Consider the following 19,386-nt stretch of genomic DNA (forward strand, 5'->3'; position numbering starts at 1 on the left):
CTATTATAGCCTTTTTCCTAACAAGTGCCTTTAATTGTATTTAGTGTGACTATTCCTATGTCTGTAATCTGCTAAGTCTATTCATCTAGGCAAAAAATAATGTTATTAAAATGTATGTACAAAAATACAACCTAAATAGTGCATTAAAACAAATCAGTAAGAAAAAGAAAGGTTAAAAAGAGCTCTCTAATGTATCTTTAAACAGTAAATTAACTGTAAAATACTGTGAAATTAATAAAAACAACCAGTTCAAACTGTATTTTTCATTAACAGTACAAAGCTGTAAATTTCTGCGACAGTATAATAATGTTAATTTTACAGTAACATAAAAAGCAACCCTGCTGCCATCAGTTCTTTACTGTTACTTTACTGGGAAATTCTTAACAGTGTGAGTGTCCTTGAAATGTCCTGCTAGATTGACTTGATAACACTTTATCTGTGTAACCTTCTCAAGACATCATAACCTGGAATGATCCTGTAAAACAGGGCTTTGATCTGACAGACGGCAACAATGCATTTGCAGGTCTCACTTTATTGCACTGAGAATTGAGCTTCAACGACATTTAATGAGAACTGGTTTTGCATGTTTTGGCGCTTCTTCAACAAGCCACTTGGCTACATAATATTTATAGCAGTTTGACTTCCGTATCAGACACCCAACGCGCTCTCTCCAGGTGCGTTATTATGGGTGACATGAAGGACTTCGATGAAATCACGTCCTTTCTGGGCGTCTACGGCTTCTTTCAGATCCTCATAATGGTTCTGCTCAGTTCCAGCGCGGTGACCAGCGGCTACTCTGGGACTATCGTGGTCTTCATGTCGGATACACCCGAGCACCGCTGCAGAGGCTCGGTCAACTTTACGCGCAGCAACGGGACAGATGTGGAGGTTCCATTCCGCGAGCAGAGCAGCTGGATCGGACCTGACAGCTGTTCCAGGTTCAAACTGGACGGGAACTGGACGGAGACTGCTCAGAGTCAACGCAATGACACGGAGCTGTGTCTGGATGGATGGGTGTTTAGCACTGAGAGATACACCTCCACTATTGTGTCTGAGGTATGATGAAGAATGATGATCAGGATCAACTATATAAACCATTGTTGTTAGTTTACAGCAGGATTTCAACAGTATTAACCTGTTATTGCTAAAAACAGTGTTTTACTGTTAATACAAAAGAAAACCTGTTAAATTACGCTCATAGGCCGTTTTTTAACTGAACTATAATGCATTCTTAAAAAACATCACTTTACTGCTGATCAACTGTCTAAAGTATCATCAGTAGCAGTTTCATGCAGTATTTCTTGAATTCTGGGACCTGATCTGCACATGTGAGGCTTGTACATTGTACATGATTGTAAAATCAGTGAATTAGCTTTATTGTTCTTCACTCACATGTTGTTCTGGTTTGCATTCTGTGCTTGTAGCCAGCTAGAGACAGACATTTTGGGGAAAGTTTAAACAAGTCTATTATAGCCTTTTTCCTAACAAGTGCCTTTAATTGTATTTAGTGTGACTATTCCTATGTCTGTAACCTGCTAAGTCTATTCATCTAGGCAAAAAATTATGTTTATTAAAATGTATGTAAAAAATACAACCTAAATAGTGCATTAAAACAAATCAGTAAGATAATGTAAAAGAAAGGTGGAAAAACAGCTATATAATGTATCTTTAAACAGTAAATTAACTGTAAAATACTGTGAAATTAATAAAAAAAAACTTGAAAAAATTTTCATTACCAGTATAAAGCTGTAAATGTCAGCGACAGTATAATAATGTTAATTTTACAGTAACATAAAGGCGACCCTGCTGCCAGTTCTTTACTGTTGTTTTACTGGGAAATTCTTAACAGTGTAGGCTTGCATATCTTTATATTTACTTTGCCTTTCTGACAGCTCGAGGTCAGATGAAACTTGTTTTAAACTAGTTTTTTTTACTTCATTGTCCCTGAAATGTGTCTCTCTGTAACCTGCATACTTGTCTTCTTCTCTCCTGTTAATCATAGTGGGATCTGGTGTGTGACAACGCGTGGAAGGTCCCTTTTTCCACCTCCTTATTCTTTGTAGGAGTCCTCATTGGATCCTTTATTAGTGGTCACCTCTCAGACCGGTAAGTAAGATAAAATTAGATAATCCTTTATCAGCAGGGGCGTGAGCAAGGAGTGTCCTGGGGTGGCATGAGCCGCCACACAAATAAAATTAGGGCTGTTATCGATTAAAATATTTAATCACGATTAATCTTATGTTTTATTCATAGTTAATCTCACATTTTATATCTATTCTAACTAAGGGGAGACTCGTGGGTACCCATAGAACCCATTTTCATTCCCATATCTTGAGGTCAGAGGTCAAGGGACCCCTTTGAAAATTGCCATGCCAGTTTTTCCTCGCCAAAATTTAGGCTTAGGCTTATATTATCCTCCTTTCCGACAAACTAGTACAACATGGTGGGTACCAATGAATTCCTCAGGTTTTCCTGGTTTCATATGATTTTAGTAACTTCACTAGCTTTAGAACTGAGCCCTAAAAATCGCAAATTGCGTTAAAGAAATTAGTGGCATTAAAACTAATTTGCGTTATCACGTTAACTTTGAAAGCCCAATTTAAAATTTTAAACACAGGACTGTAAGAAACTGTAAGATACTATAATGTTAGTAATGAAAGTAGATGTGAGTATTGGAGACTGAAATGGTAAATTAATGCTATTCAGACGTATAGTGTTGGGCCACCACGGTCAAAAAAGTCTGGACAAGCCACTGTTTATTAGTCCAACAGCGGGGAAATTTGCAGGATTACAGCAGCAAAGCGGGACAATGCAAACAACACGATTTATTATTTATTTATTTATGTAGCACATTTCATCAATAAGTCAATTCAAAGCGCTTTACATAAAACATCAATAACAAAGTGCTAAAGAAACACATCATAAAAAGACATTCAAAGCAGCAGTGCGTAGAATTGGAGCAAATATGATTTTTAAAAAGCCTGCTGCCTCCGTTGAATGAACAGCCAACAGGAACGCTCTCTCTCTCTGAAATGACCTGTGATTGGTCAAAGTCTCCAGTCACGGTCTAGATTTATTAAAGCCTGAAAACAGAGCCATGAGGAGGTGCAGCAGTCTAGTTATCTCTCAGAGCACTTGAATTATAATATGCTGAAAGGTTATTATGGACTTTTTGCCCAATGATGCCAAAATATTCTGCCTACTGCAGGTTTAAATACAATTAAACACATAAAAAAAACATTAAAAATTAAGAGAATAGAAAATAAAAAACAAAAAACATTAATGCAATATGCCATCTACAAATTCAAATAACTTCTAAATGCAATTTATCTTATTTTAGAATAAAACACATTTGTTTTTAATTTTGTTTTATTCTGTAGATTGTGTTAAATTGTCTTTAATTTCCATGCGACAAAACTTTGATGTTAAAATTTGATATATTTGATTTTGCTAATAGTTTCAAAATGATTGCATTTTTAAATATATTTAATTATTATAATTAGAGCTTCAGTTAGTGATTCTTTCCATTATTGATTAATCTGCAGATTATTTTCTCAGATAATTGATTGATAACCGAGTTAACTGAGACCGCTATAATATCTTCAGTTGTTCGGTCAACAGTCTAAAACCCAAAGATATCCAGTTATTATGATATATGACGAGCAAGTCCTCACACTGAGAAGCTGGAACCAGAGGATGTTTGGCATTTTTGCTTGAAAAAAATACTTAAATCATGAATGACATATCTAACTAATTGATTAATTGACTAATTCATTGGAGCTCTAGTTATGAAAATACATTTTTGATTTGTTGTTTGACTGCTGACTAATAGTTTTCACTGATGTCTGTGGTGCTAGCAACAAAAATCAAACAACAGTCAGATAAACTGAGGGACTGAGAGAAAGAAGAGAAGAGCGAGCTCATCACATAACAGTGAAATAGTCGGTGTGATGGTGTTCGCTCACAGGTTGCACATGCTCCATTCATTTTTCTGTTTCTGTGCGTTGTCTTGCAGGTTTGGCAGAAAGCCGGTGTTTTTTTTCACCATGGCCTTACAAACAGTCACTGCCTTGATCCAGGCCACCTCCGTCAGTTGGCTCATGTTCTGTATCCTCAACTGTCTGAGAGGACTTGGCCAGATATCCAATTACGTCACGTCACTCGTACTGGGTGAGACAGCACATGCACAGAGTCCCCGTCTCCATCTCTTCTCCAGTATCTTCCTGTAGACAAAATGTACCTTACTGGTGTACTTGTAGTTTTCCCACGAGGCAAGCTGCACAAGGTCACTGCCTCGTGTTCAGGCCGTTGAAGGAAGCAATGAACTCAATAAGGCTGCAGGCAGTTTTCACAATTGTTTCGTGTTCAGTTAAAGGAACAGCGTGTAATATTTTAAAGGATCTATTAGCAGAAATGGAATATAATATTCATAACTATGTTTTCATTAGTGTATAATCACCCGAAACTAAGAATCGTTGTGTTTTCGTTAGCTTAGAATGAGCCCTTCATATCTACATAGGGAGCGGGTCCCCTCAAGGCCTATTGAAGGAGGCTGGGACACGGGCGGACATTGGTCTTGGGGTATGGGGTATAACACATGCACAGTGTGACTGGAGCTGTGGTTGTGTGTTGCGATGGCTCAATTTCGACTTTCAAATTTTTTCAAGTTTTTATGTTACCTGAAGGCCACCGTAGTTTTACGACATGCATGTTAAACTGCGGTAACGTGAGCCGCAGAGTGCAAAACCATGGTACCGCCAGCCGCCGTCTGACTTCCGCTGCCCCTAAAGTAGTGTTATTACGGTAAGGATGGCCTCTGAGCGAGGTGAACGCTGTTACTACAGTTTTTCATTTGGCGGCTCACATTATGGAAAGGGAGGAGTAAGCGGAGGGGTACTCAGTGGGTTGCAATATAAAACCACAACGCTAGATGCCGCCAAATCCTCCACACTGCACCTTTAATATATACTTTAATGTTGTCTCTCATCTTAACGCCATGCTCCTGATCCTCTTCTTGGTCAGGGTCTGAGATGCTGAGCCAGACTGCCAGGGTGACCTACGCTCTGCTGGGCCACTGTGTAGGTTTTGGCGTTGGATATGCCTTGCTGCCGCTCTTTGCCTACTTCATACGAGGCTGGAGGATGCTGCTGGTTGCTACTGCCATCCCAGGCTTCCTATTTATTCCAACGTGGTGGTAAGTCTGAATAATATCATTGTTCTATGGTCTCAATGAGACTTACCTGGTTAAATAAAGGTTTAATAATAATGAAATAACATAACACACTTTTCCAACACAAAACCATAAAAACAAAAAAACAAAAGAAAAAACACAGACCCAACCCACGACGTATAGAAAAGGAAAAATGAATGAATCACATAGAATAAAGCAAAATTACTGAAAACAATGGTCCACCATCACCCCTTTTTGAAAACACATTATCAAAAACCAAAGTTCAATCAGAATCAATTCAAAAGTGATGAGATTGTTAGTATAAGTACACTATACTATACTATACTATACTATACTATACTATAAGTATAGTGAACCATTTCTGCTTCCTCTTGTCTCTGTCTTGAGTTTTTATGGTTCAACTTCAAACCAGACCTCAATCCTAAAACTGTGTGCATACTATATGTTCTCTGTGACGTGACATGTTCTGATATGAAATGATGATAGTCTATTACCAAACGCAAATACACCTCTTCATTTGTTTAATTCTTTTGAATCACTGCCAAAGATCAATGAACTTCTGTCCCTCTGTCTCTGTTCAGGTTGATTCCTGAGTCTCCCCGCTGGCTTTTGCAGAAAGGTCGGGTGGAGGAGGCCGAGCTCGTCATACGCGTTGCTGCCAAAAGGAACAGAGTCCCCGCTCCTGAGGTCATATTCAGCGATGGCGAGTGCTTGGAGCTAATGGTATTTATTCAATTTTTACTCCTCATGCTGTGGAAGCAATTTAAGATATTGCTCAATCTGTATGCAATGTGACTGTTGTGTTTCTTTTCATATAATTCAGCAAAATAAAGGTGAAGAGGAGCAGACATACACGTATCTGGATCTGATACGCACCCCTAACATGAGAAATATTACAATTCTGAGTGTTTTCATATGGTAACGTGACTTCTTTTCTCTGTTTGTAACTTTCCTGAATACACATACACTTTATTCTGTACAAAAGTAATTCCCTGATGCCATTTTGTAAATATGCAGTTATGTTTGACAAATAGTTTAGAAAAGGATGCCTAACAAGATCAGTTAGCGTTATGATGTGTTCAGTGAGTTTTTAAACTAAATTTATTACTACCTTAATAACATAAGGCACAATCCTTATTCATTTGGTGATTATTTTACCCGTATCAGAAAATATTTATATATATTTTTTTTAATTATAATTTAATAATTTAGATTTAGTTGTTGTCTGGTGTTACTCAAAAACAATGTCAATTTGCGAAAAGCAGCAGGTTCAAGGTCATGTTCCAAGTTTTTGTTAACAAAAACAAATCAAGGGATAAATAATTGTCCCTGATTGTCTTGATTTTGTATTTCTGCAGGATGGCCGTCGCCATGGTCTTCTACGGTCTCTCGCTCAATACTAGTAACCTGAATGGAGACATCTACCTCAACTGCTTCATTTCAGCAGCCATTGACATTGTGTTGTGTATAGCCACATGGATGCTGGTTAACCGCGTGTCACGACCCACACTCCTCTTCTCCACGCTGATGTTCTGTGGCATCATGCTTCTGGTTATCAAGCTGGTTCCTGAAGGTCTGTATACTAATATCGAATGAATCAGGCATCTCTACTATTCATGTGTATAATTATGTTATTGTGTTAATTATGTTAATTATATGCCTTGTGTAACTTGTGTGTTAATCCTGTTTATTTTTCTCAGACATGCAAGTCATGTTGCAGGTGTTAGCCTTGGTGGGAAAGATTGGTGTGTCTGCTGCTTACTCCATCATCTACGTGTTTTTCTCTGAGCTGATCCCCACTGTGGTCAGGAACATGGGATTAGGGATCGCCTCCACAGCTGCACGCATAGGCTCCATCATTTGTCCCTATGTGATCTACATGGGCAAGTGTTTCTTTTGTTCTTGTTATTGTAGTCGCATGTGTGTACACTGTTGAAACCAACGTACTTTGAGAGAAAAAGTGGAATGATTGACTCACTGTAAATGATATTATTACACCTGAGTGAACATACTTCACTTTACGCCAGCAATTTCGGATCGCGCCTTCACAAGAGACTCACAAGAGACTTTCAAACTTTTTTCACTGTCTAAAATTAGTGCGGTAGAGTGCCCCTTTAAATTATGAATGCCAAAAAAAATAAAAAATAAAGGAGTACTGCTATTGGTGGAAGACTTAAAGGTCCCATATCATGCTTATTTTCAGGATATACCAGTATTTACCCTCTGTCTGTAACGCTCCGTTTTAGTGCATTTCAACGGAATTGCGTTGCTAGGCAACAGCTCGGGTCTATGTTTACTTCCTGTCAGCTGATGTCATTCACATACACTGCAACAGGAAATATCATCAATGTGACATCACAGATGTACAGAAATCCTGACAGCTCGTTTAAAGACACAGTTTCTGAATATGGGCTGTGTGCATTTCTCTGTGGAATGAGCATTTTGATACTCAAACCTGTTGATATGAAAATCCTACTTTTCAGTACAATATGGGACCTTTAACTTGCCCTTAAAATGTCTTTCTTGCCAAGTCATAGTTTTTAATAAGTGCCACTATAAAGCATTTTCATATAATTATAAAAGATGTGATTTTATTAGACCCCTCCTTGCCTCTGCTGCTTGTAAGTTTTAGAACAGATTTTTAGGATTTTGTTCACAACATTAAAGCACCACACGGTCAGGCTTCTGGTTACATTTTGAATATGTTAGTTCCATATGAGACATCATCAGACAAGGCTTAGGCCAACAACTGACCTTATTATAAGGATCCTGGGCTTAAGCTCACACAGCGATTCTAAAACCTTTTTCTGCCCTCTTTGAAAGCTAATAAATGTCAAAACTGATTTTTGTCATTCAGTAACAACACTGTGGAAACTAGTATTGTTTGTTGATTATGTTGTTCACAGTAAAAGACACAAAGCTCTCCTTACAATACATTTTGTATTTGGGTGACATGTTTGCTTGAGCATCAGTTTTTTCTAAAAGGTCTGTCAAGTGGAGCTCATAAAATTAATGACGACTCTGTTCCAATACAGCGTTTAATAATATTTTGAACACCTGTGTGTGACAAGTTAAAGGCAGGGTGGGCGATCTTGATAAAACTAGCGAGAATACACAAGGTTATTTAAAATTGATCCAACCGAAAAACCAGCCCTGTGTTGCCAACTCTTTTCCAATGAAAGTATTTAGCAGCACTAGCTCCAAAAGTCACTAAATCTACAGAGAAATTTGTCAACACTGACAGTCCGTTGCTTCAGGCCTCCCTCTAAAGCCACTCCCCCACTATTATCATTACAAACATAAACATATCATAATGAACGTGAACGGCGAGCATGGCTATTGTTAGTACTCACAGCTGTAAAGCTAGCAGACTCCTGTGACGCGCAATGAGTGCACAGGCAAAAGGTGAGCATGTACACAGGCAGGTAGGTAGGCCGTCCAATCATTACATTTGGGCCAAATGAAATCATTGAACAGGTTTATCACAGTCCTGCAACAGCCACAAATACCAGAGTTTTTTCTTTTTTTGTCTCTGAGCATTTGATTTATTGATTGCTGTCAGGATGTAAAGAGAATTTCAACTAATTTCACAAAAAATGTTTAATTTACTTTGCAGGTGTGTACAGCAAGATCCTGCCATACGTTGTTTTTGGCACAATCAGCATCATGGCTGCTGCTCTTACCATGTTGCTGCCAGACACCAGAAACAGCAAACTTCCTGACATCATCAGCCAGGCCAAACCCATCAGATGGTATGTCCCAGAAATAAAGATGACTACCAGACTGCAATTCTATGAAACCTTCTCAGAAGCAGGTCTGGAGCTGCATTTTCAGTGTTAGAGATGGTGATGATTTGAAACAAATAGTGCTTATCAGAAATATGTATACACGATGGTGCAAAAAAATGTTTAGAGCAAACTGAATGACAGCTTTATCCCGTAGTTTGTGATAATCTGCATTCTAACAGATCTTCTCTCTCTCTGTTTCTCTTTGCATCTCAAAGCTGCTGCTGTCAGAAGAAGAAGCTACAGCCCAGTCAGATACCACTCTGAAGGACATAAAGATTTGAGCAACAGCGCCCTCTGCTGAAAGAAAATCACACAGCAAGAGTGGAGGGATCACAGACTAATGCACTTCTTCTGTGTTTCCTGAAGTGTCGTGCGGACATTAATGTTGTTTTTGAGAGAGAGCCTCTGAGATTCTCAGGTCTTGTCATACACAGTACAGAATAAGCTACGTCAGTTACATTTATGTCATCTTGAAGCGATTTGTGACAGTGTTTACACAGTAAAAGTGTTATATTTTCTCGAACCTTGATCAAAATCCAGACTTTAAGGTATTTATTGTCGTTGTAGAACACAGGGTTACACGACAAAATACAGTTGTAGTCCCATTATGCTACACACACACACACACAAACACACACACACACACACACACACACAACAACAGTAGTGCATTCCTGTAGTACATTTTTTGAATTTGCATCAGGAGGAATGTAAACAGCAGCAACAAAAAGCAGTGGCGCAGGCTGTCTGAGGGGCAGGGCTATAAAAAAATGCACCAGCTGCATGCGGCGGGGGACAAGCGCTCAGGAAGTTTTCTAGCACGTAGGGCAGCCTATATGGCATTGCATCACGTTTTCTTAATTTTAAGGCCACCCTAGAGGGCACTTCACTGAAACGACACCCGTTGGACTTCTCAGTGGAGTCACTGGAGGGGTGAAAGAGGGTAACCATTCTGTGGGCTCAGCTGGACAGGGCATACACAAAGATTATTTTATAAACAAGGGTAGCACAGCACTATTTTTTCAAGGTGTTCAGAATATATAGCTATCACACCTGATTCTTGTACCTCTGGTGTCTAAACAGACAACTTCCACAGGGCTCCAAAAAGTTGAAAAAAAAAAAAAAAGAAAAAGAAAAAGGTTCCCAGGTAGGTTCGCTGCATACGATGCGATAATACGATAATACGATAATACGATAATACGATAATACTTTATCGTCAGACAGGTCTGAAATTTGTTTTGCATCACTTTAGCTCCATTTGCAACATCACAAAGGACCAAGACAAGAAACAAGGATACATACATTCAAACATTACAATCACAGAAGACGATATTCAGGGCCCTTCAACGTACATTTGATCTGGGATTAGGCTCCATATTTAGTTTTAGGATTGACTGATGTACAAAAGAGTGCTTCAGTCTAACCTTATTAAATCGTGGAACCCTGTATCTCCGATTTGATGGTAACAATTCATATTCACTATTCAGGTTGGGGTCAGAGACGATGGTGTTAGCCAGCCTTAAGATGTTATTATGATAGGCTGATTCATAGAATTTCTCAAGGGGTTGACCTACAATCTTTGAGCAGATTTTCATTTGGTGGAGCAGTTTGGACTTTAAAGTAGTGGACAAACTCTTGTACCATGTAGTATAACAATACTGCAGAACACTCACAATCACAGAAGTAAAAAACAAAAGAAGAATTTGTTTACTCGCCCCAAAAGACCTGAGGCGGCGGATTGCCAATTCGCGGCATGCCGATTGGTTATGTTAATTAGATTAATTCCAAAATTGTTAGAGAATTTGCTAAACTAAATTAGGCCTACATTATGAATTATAATCCTGTGACCCCTCTGTTATTTTTTATATTGTGCTCTCATGGTTCTGAAAAAAGTATTGTTTAATAAAATGACCACAATTTAAGAAACACATAAAACCTGGAAACAGTAATTATTATTCTTGTATAACAGTACTAGTAGATCAGTAGGTCTATAGAGTGCTACAGGAATGAGTCCTAAAACCAAGGCCTACTGAAAGAGGCTGGGACACGGGTCTTGGGATATGGGGTGTAACACATGCGCATTGTTACTGGAGCTGCAGTCGTGCATTGCAATTGGTTTTAACAGATTTTACTGTGCATGTGTTCTACCCCAAAGATGTGACGTGTTGATGACGTGTGACATCATCAAATGAGTTAGCATTTGAGCACTTCCGGTTCCTTCGTCTGTAAGTCAATGGGTTTTTAGTTAGATGCCTGAAATAAGGTCTGTGGTTAACACAAGAAGAAGAGATTTTAGTGTTTTGTTCTACGATATAAAATAAGTAATTAAATATCCCACTTGTAAACTTTGAAGCCTTTATATTTCTTAAAAAAGGCGGTTGCTAACAAGTGGCTAAATGAGACTACTAAACGTCATCACACTGACTTGTCCACCTTTGCAGCCTTGTTGTGTATACTCACGCTCATGAAACCGTGGTGTAGTTTGTTTATAGCCTAACGTTAGCTTTTTACTTCTGGCGATTGCATTTACACTTCAAAAATCATAAAAGTGGTGTTCATATGTGGAGATGATCTTGCTGAACAAAACGTTTAAGTATCATAAACATTTGTTTGCCACAGAGTTTATTTTCTGCTATAATCCAAAACCCAATGGAAAAATCCCATTGGCTTTTTATCGAGGGAACTAGGGGGATGCTAACTTCCTAATGAGCCTACAAAAATACATCATCCCTGGAGCACTCTATATACAGTACATGTGTATGCAATGACTGTGGCCACTGTTCCAGATGACTTGTGACAAGGTACATTCACAATGCACTGAGAGCGGTTGGGAGGTGGTAATAGGCGTCCAACAGCAAATATTGCATAACAGCTGTGTTCTCAGCCCCCTCCTGTACTCCCTCTAAACCCACGATTGTTTTGCAACAAGAGCTTCAAACACCATCGTGAAGTTTGCGGACGACACACCAGTTGTGGGGTTGATCTCCTATGGCGACGAGACGGCTTACAGGGGAGAGGTGACCACCCTGGAACAGTGGTGTCAGAACAACCACCTCTCCCTGAACGTCTCAAAAGGGACTGTTTGTAACTTTTTAAGCGTATAAATGTACCGGGTCGGGACACATGCGCGATCGCATATGCGCACTTGCGTGTGGCCAGAGCCTCTGCTCCTCTGCCTGCTTGCCTTCACTGACACACAGCGTGCGCGTTCTCGCTGTCTCGCTCCACCTCTAGATGTGCATGCGCGCTCCCTCCACACTGCAGAAGAGTTAGTAGCTCTGAGAATATCTAGTGAAAGTACAGTGGACGTTTGTGCAGAAATAAATGCTGCAGCTCCTCCAGACCAACAGAGGTTTCTTGTGAAGTGACGGGGCTCCGCAGCGACAAAACGTTATCCCCGGCACCCGGTCGGAGACGTTAACGTTTCTCTTCCTGCAGCAGGGCTGAAGCAGGAAGAGAGATGATACCGTCTCCGACTGGGTGCCGGTGTCTCCCTTCGGCTGCGGTCGGAGGCGATAACGTTTCTCTTCCTGCTTCAGCCTCAAAGCCTTCACTAGGATCAGCATTGATTCATGGGGAGACCTCCGTCTGGTCAGCTAACAATACTGCCAAGCAGGTGAAATATAGAGTGATATTGTGGTTTTAGCTGACGTGTGTCGCCTCACTGTTTTGAGTGATGCTCGTTCAGGTATATTTAGAGCGAGCAAGCGCGAGCCCGATGCTGACTTTCGTTGACTTAACGGCCACAGGTGTCGCTGTTAACAAGCATTTCTGAAAGTTACAAATAGTCCCTTTAAAGGGACTATTTGTAACTTTGTAAGCGCATAAATGTAGCGGGTCGTCACACATGCGCGCTCGCATATGCACGTTCGCGTGTAGCCGCTGTACCGTCCTCCTCTGCCTGCTCGCCTTCACTCAGACAGCTCAGCTCGCTCCACCTCTAGACGTGAACGCGCGTTCACTCCACACTGCAGAAGAGTTAGTTTAGCTCTGAGAATATCTAGTGAATGCACAGGGGACGTTTGTGCAGAAATAACTGCTGCAGCTCCTCCAGACCAACAGAGGTTTTCCGTGTCTTGTGAAGCGACGGAGCTCTACAGAGATTTACGTAGTCTTCTCGTTACCGACCGGGTGCCGGTGTCTCCTCTGCTCTCTCCGGCTGCGGGCGGAGAGAGCAGGGAGACACGCTGCAGAGCCCCGCTGCTTCAGTCTGCACTTAGGCAGGAAAAGCCAACACTAGGATCAGATCTAAATCATGTTCATGGAGAGACCTTCGTCTGGTCAGCTAACATTACTGCCAAGCAGCTGAAATATAGAGTGATATTGTGGTTTTAGCTGACGTGTGTCGCCTCACTGTTTTGAGTGATGCTCGTTCAGGTATATTGAGAGCGAGCAAGCGCGAGCCCGACGCTGACTTTCGTTGATTTCACGGCCACAGGTGTCGCTGTTAACAAGCATTTCTGAAAGTTACAAACAGTCCCTTTAATAACCTTTGCCTGTGCGAAAAGAGTTTGGTCATTACATAATCCCGTTTAGCTGACTTTCAACATCTGAGATATCGCGAGATTGACTCCCCTCCTTCCTCTACTTTACTGCGCATGCGTTGTACACTCCGATATGACGCGATCTGGCTCCGTGTCTTCTCCTCCTTTAACCTTCCTCGGGATAAAAACAAACTCGCCACCGCGGCAAGTGTTGCTCTGATGCTGCTGGGTTCATGTACTGCTGCACCGCGCCCCCATCTCTGCTGCTGATACCGGGACCTCTGTCTGTCAGTCTGTCTGTAGCCACCACCACTCAACCTGCTAGGACAACACGACAGCTCCATTAGGCGTTGTGAAGTAACACAGGCGCTTGTTGCTAACAGCAACGGCTAACTAGCTAGCAGTGAAGTGATGCCTCTGGTTTCTGCTTATGAACATATTCTGTTATTATGTTGTAGCTAGATTCATTTAAAATGCGCATATATATTTCAGTGTTAGTGCAGTGACCATAATGCTAGTTATCGTGCTAACCAGTGTAGGTTAACTATCTGTAACTACGCATGATTTAAACAACTAAGCTAAGCTACTATAATCTAGCTAACCTAGCTTTAGCAGTGTTGTGCATCAGAGAGGGTTTATTTAAGCAGAATCTAAGGCCAAGCCTGCAATGTTGAACCCAATACTTAAAGTTAGGCACATATTTACCTAGGTTAAACTGTCCCACTTAATATCTGATTGGAGGTTATCGATATTTAGTCCACATAGCATTTCCTGTTTTGCTATTTAACCTCGTTTAACCAGTTTGTACAGGACTTTATGTTGATGACAAATAACATTACTTAATGTCATTGAAAGCTCTACGTGGAGACTGTTAAGATTAGTGATTTATCAGTTGTAGCCTGGAGAAAAGTGTCATTTAAGCCCAACACCTCATAGATTTACCCACAATGGCTCCTAAAAAGAGACCAGTGCCATTAAACATTGCTCCTGCTGGTGGTGATGGATTATCCACCTCCACCAACATAGATGTTGCATCTGAGTAAGTTATTCCCCAATATGCTGTATAAAACTAAATATGTCAGTCATTTTGTGTCATCTAAAAGATGCTTTATTCCTGTTTTGTATTTTTTTTCCCCTCTCAGGGCCAATTTAGAGGCACTTAAAAGAATATTGGAAGAGTTGGACCTGGATGAACAACAGAAGAAAAGGTTGGAAGCTTTCCTCACCCAGAAAGCCAAGGTGGGCGAGCTGAGAGATGATGACTTCCATCGTGTCTGTGAGCTGGGTGCAGGTAATGGGGGAGTTGTCACTAAGGAATGCCACAAATCTTCAGGAATAATCATGGCCAGAAAGGTGAGCAACACAATTACACTAATGTTATCTCTGTTGCTGTACAAAAAAGTCATGCTGAACCTGTTAATAAAACATTGATCTTGTACCAACTGGTCATACCATGAAACACTCAAACGCAATATAATAATTCTCTTTTCTGTTCAGCTCATTCATCTTGAAATTAAACCTGCCATCAGAAACCAGATCATCCGCGAGCTTCAGGTGCTGCATGAGTGTAACTCTCCCTACATTGTGGGCTTCTATGGAGCGTTTTACAACGATGGCGAAATCAGCATCTGCATGGAGCACATGGTGAGAGAGTTGGAGGGAGGGACTGTGAGTGCGGGTGGCCGGTTAAGGTATTAAGGGTATTTCTGTATTGATCAATTTATCCCCAAAGGGATATTATCTTCTTTTGCCCCTTTGCACATTTTTTATCTTATATACCCATACTGACGGTCAGGTACAGACAACCTTTAACTGACTTATGGTCCTAGTTTCCTTTTTTGCTTAGTTCAAGGACATTGAATTAAGGTAAAATACTAGATCCTCCATGGCCTTTCTATATGTACATGTGTCCCATGTGTAAGAAAATAGAAAGCAATCAATTCAAATGCTAATCTGAAATTATCCCTGATCTACTGTGGTTGGATTCTACCTCATTTGTACGTCGCTTTAGACAAAAGCATCTGCTGAGTGTGATTTTTACAGTGACATTCAACAAGCAAATTCATTGTGGTAATCATGCCATAAAACTACTGTATCGGGCATGTTTATGTTCCACAGAAGAACTGTACTTATTCAGTAAGTGAACTCAGTGCACAAAACAATAATGGGAGAGATGTGATCCTTTCAAATTCAGTTTTAAGACAGGATGTGGTTTTTAGCAATCTGTATTACGACCTGTTGGATTCTTTGTTGTCTTGCTTTATTGTGCAGGATGGTGGCTCTCTGGACCAGGTGCTGAAAGAAGCAAAGAGGATCCCTGAAGAGATTCTGGGCAAAGTCAGCATTGCTGTAAGTCTATGTTTATCTTCTATGTTGTAATATTATGTGATATTACATTATTGGCGTTCATGGAACAATGGTTTGTTTAAATTGTTTTGTTTCATTTCATCAAGGCTTAAAAATCAAGATCTTTAGTAGTCATATATCACTCTATTTTTCAGTTTATTTCTCAGTTTTGAGCTCAAATTAAATTATGGCCTTAGTACACAAACACACACGCACACCATGTGCCTGGATGAGTTTTATGCTTGTTTCTAACTGTTTTCACATTAAGGTTATTTACGATTATTGACTTGTGTAATTTCTCCCCTTTTTGAAACAGGTTTTGAGAGGCCTTGCGTACCTAAGAGAAAAACATCAAATCATGCATAGAGGTACTAGTTTTTTCATGGGGTTAATTACCGATTCTTGTATTTCATCTGTAAGGCATAATGCACTATAGCAAAGTGCATTGTATTTTGTTAAAACATGCGTATTATTAACCTGTTCATACATGTGGTCACATGCCAAAGATAATAAAAATCTAAATCTTAACCTTTATGATAATATTAGGGCTGCAGTTTCTACAGTTTGTAAAGATAGTCCCTTTTTCACTACATTAAGTGTATATGTTATGTCCTGGCAGTCAGGTAATGTTTTTTTTTAATACCTTTTTTTCCCCCAGATGTGAAGCCTTCCAACATACTGGTGAACTCACGTGGGGAGATCAAGTTGTGTGACTTTGGTGTGAGCGGGCAGCTCATAGACTCTATGGCCAATTCCTTTGTTGGGACGAGATCCTATATGTCGGTACGTTGGTCCTTCTGTGAATAATGCCTTGAAAAGATCAACTCAGTTTAGTTCCTCCACATTACTGTTATTTCTTGCCTTTGTGTCTAACTTGGCTTTTTGTTGTGTTGTTTTATTGTGTGTACCATTAAAATATTATTAACCGAGCTTCAACCAGTGCCTCAATTTAAAAATAAATATAGGTAATTTCTTAGCCATTTGATTTCAAATTATTTAATTCTTGCGCAGAGAGCAACAGTTCCTTATATTTGTTGATAAATGTGAATTGTTTATTTCGTTGTTGTGTGTGTTTTTTGTGTTTACTGTGTAGCCTGAGAGGTTGCAGGGAACCCACTATTCTGTGCAGTCAGATGTGTGGAGTATGGGGCTGTCCCTTGTGGAGCTGTCAATCGGACGCTACCCCATCCCTCCTCCAGATGCTAAAGAACTGGAGACCATATTTGGACGTCCCATCTTGGGTGGTAGTGAAGGAGGGACAGCCAGCACGTCACCCAGACCTAGACCACCGGGTAGATCTGTCAGTGGTGAGCAACACACACAATCATGTAAAATAGCTAAACTACAATAGGAAACTTTGCATTCAGGCAGCATGAGAAATAATACAAACTGACGCCAACCTGTCCAGTTTATGATTGCTGAATACGACAAGGGAATTTAGTGTGATTCAAGTTTCCTCAAGTTCTCACTTGCTACTGTTGCAGGAACAGTTTGTGTATAATTTTGATGTTTTGATTGATCAGTTCCTGTTGTTAGAAAACAATATACCTGCTATTGGAATCTTAATTTTTGGCAAAATAAGATAAATCTTCCATGTGCACAATCAGTACGGCAGTCGGGATATTGTTGTAGCCCTTTTGTGTAATTTAGGCTCTTTTTCCAGGTCATGGTCCTGCAATGGCCATCTTTGAACTACTAGACTACATTGTAAATGAGGTAAGAATCCAAGTTGTTCAAAAAACAACTAAAAATTGCCCTCTGTTTCCATAAAGTATTTACTGTCATTATTTGCAAAATCAGGAAGGTGAGATGATCAGATGTTCATTCAACTTTCTTCTGTATTTCAGCCCCCTCCCAAACTCCCACACGGCGTCTTCACCTCTGATTTCATGGACTTTGTGACAAAGTGGTGAGACCACATTGTAGCCTGAAAACATTGATCAGTTGTCCTTTTCACATACACATCTGCTTCTTTTGTTTTCTTCGTGAATGAAAAGTTCTCTGAAAGATTCCTCTCTCCTTTGTCATTTTTCAGTCTCATCAAAAATCCAGCAGACAGGGCTGACTTGAAAATGTTGACGGTGAGTGTCCTCTGCTGAATTTATGCTCCCACTTTTCTCTTTGAACATGTGCAGTAGCTCACAGGTTGGTCTAGATCACAACCTAGGGTTACTTGTGAAGGCAAGTGTTCTATTCATATGCACTTATGCTGTGTTCACACTACGAGCGACACAGCAACAGGCTACAAGCCATTTTCAATGGAAGCCGGAGACATGAAGCTACAAACTGACACCCAACACTTGTTGGTCTCAACTTTTTTCATCGCTCCAATGACGCGGTGAGCGTCAAGCAATTATATGTTTGTTGTTTCAGCCTGTTCCATTCCGTCTACAAAAATGTCATTAGCCAGTTCCCAGTGTTATTTAACGACATAACTACATCAACGAGTGCTTGAGCAATAATGTAGGTGAGCACGCTGGCCGTTGTGTTGCTTTTGTCGCTCGTGTTGTGAACATAGTTCTAAAGTCAGACTCGGCCGCAGAAAACTTCCATTTATAGGATTGAGTTTTTAATGTCCAGTATCTTATTCGTTTTCTTTGTTGCAGAACCATGTCTTTATCAAGCGGTCTGAGGTGGAGGAGGTAGACTTTGCTGGCTGGCTTTGCAGAACCATGGGGATGAGCCAACCAAGCACTCCCACACACGCTACGGACTGAACACACACACACACACACACACAGTATGTACATGTAAAAACATGGAGAAGCTGCTGCCTAAAACCTTACGCCCACACACAAACACCCTGTTTGCCACGTTCTCCCTCAGGTGAACCTCTGAAGTCTCCATCTGTCAAATGAACTCTACTGACAGATACTGTAACTACAGCACGAGTGTGTCAATCCCAGTTATTACAATCATGGTTATGCATCTGTACATGTGTACAGACACATACGTACTGTATATAAATTTGTTTTTTGTATGTGTTGTGCAAACATTTAGAAATGTAAGTTTATTTTACTAAACAGGTCAGGTTATGACCTCAGGTGTGTCTGTGCTAGCGAGATGATTGAGTCTACTTTCTTTTGCATTTGGTGATGTGACTGATTTCTACAAATTGAGACGTCTTGAGGACACTCAAGTGACACTTTTTTTTTTTTTTTTGGGCCTTGACATGAGGGTCATGCTTAAATGTTTTAAACATTGTGCTTCAAATGTTTAAAACATTTAAGCATGACCCTCATGACATGAGGCTCATGTCAAAGCCAAAAATTAAAAAAAAAAAAAAAAGTTACAACCTTAAATGAACCCTCTGCTCCCTCTGTATGTATGTCTGTATGGGGCGGCTGTGGCTCAGAGGTAGAGCGGGTCGTCCATCATTTGGAAGGTCGGGGGTTGATCCTGGCTCCTCGAGTCCACATGTCGAAGATACTGAACCTCAAATTGCTCCCAAAGGCTGTGCCATTGGTGTGTGAATTAGTAGATTAGCTCCTGATGGGCAGCCCCTGCCATCAGTTTACAAATGTGTGTGTGTGTGTGTGTGTGTGTGGTTGTTAACTTAAAGCAGCATCCTCAGTTT

General features: G+C 40.3%; 2 protein-coding genes across 2 annotated transcripts; both read left to right on the plus strand.

Moving 5' to 3' along the window:
• Positions 1–630: 630 nt before the first annotated feature.
• LOC119498772 (solute carrier family 22 member 5-like) lies at positions 631–10,243 on the plus strand. The gene is made up of 10 exons (XM_037787821.1): positions 631–1,056; positions 2,003–2,106; positions 4,016–4,170; positions 5,023–5,194; positions 5,773–5,914; positions 6,015–6,109; positions 6,550–6,764; positions 6,892–7,074; positions 8,808–8,943; positions 9,195–10,243. Exons 1-10 carry the CDS (start codon positions 685–687, stop codon positions 9,241–9,243), a joined length of 1,623 nt encoding a protein of 540 aa, XP_037643749.1. The 5' UTR covers positions 631–684; the 3' UTR covers positions 9,244–10,243.
• Positions 10,244–13,591: 3,348 nt separating this feature from the next.
• Positions 13,592–19,163, plus strand: map2k2b (mitogen-activated protein kinase kinase 2b). Its single transcript, XM_037787822.1, has 11 exons — positions 13,592–14,502; positions 14,606–14,816; positions 14,961–15,107; positions 15,735–15,812; positions 16,126–16,177; positions 16,468–16,592; positions 16,903–17,116; positions 17,473–17,525; positions 17,657–17,718; positions 17,845–17,890; positions 18,416–19,163. Exons 1-11 carry the CDS (start codon positions 14,411–14,413, stop codon positions 18,524–18,526), a joined length of 1,191 nt encoding a protein of 396 aa, XP_037643750.1. The 5' UTR covers positions 13,592–14,410; the 3' UTR covers positions 18,527–19,163.
• The last annotated feature ends 223 nt before the right edge of the window (positions 19,164–19,386 follow it).

The sequence above is a fragment of the Sebastes umbrosus genome, chromosome 12, assembly GCF_015220745.1.
Source record: "Sebastes umbrosus isolate fSebUmb1 chromosome 12, fSebUmb1.pri, whole genome shotgun sequence".
In the NCBI taxonomy this organism is placed as follows: Eukaryota; Metazoa; Chordata; class Actinopteri; order Perciformes; family Sebastidae; genus Sebastes; species Sebastes umbrosus.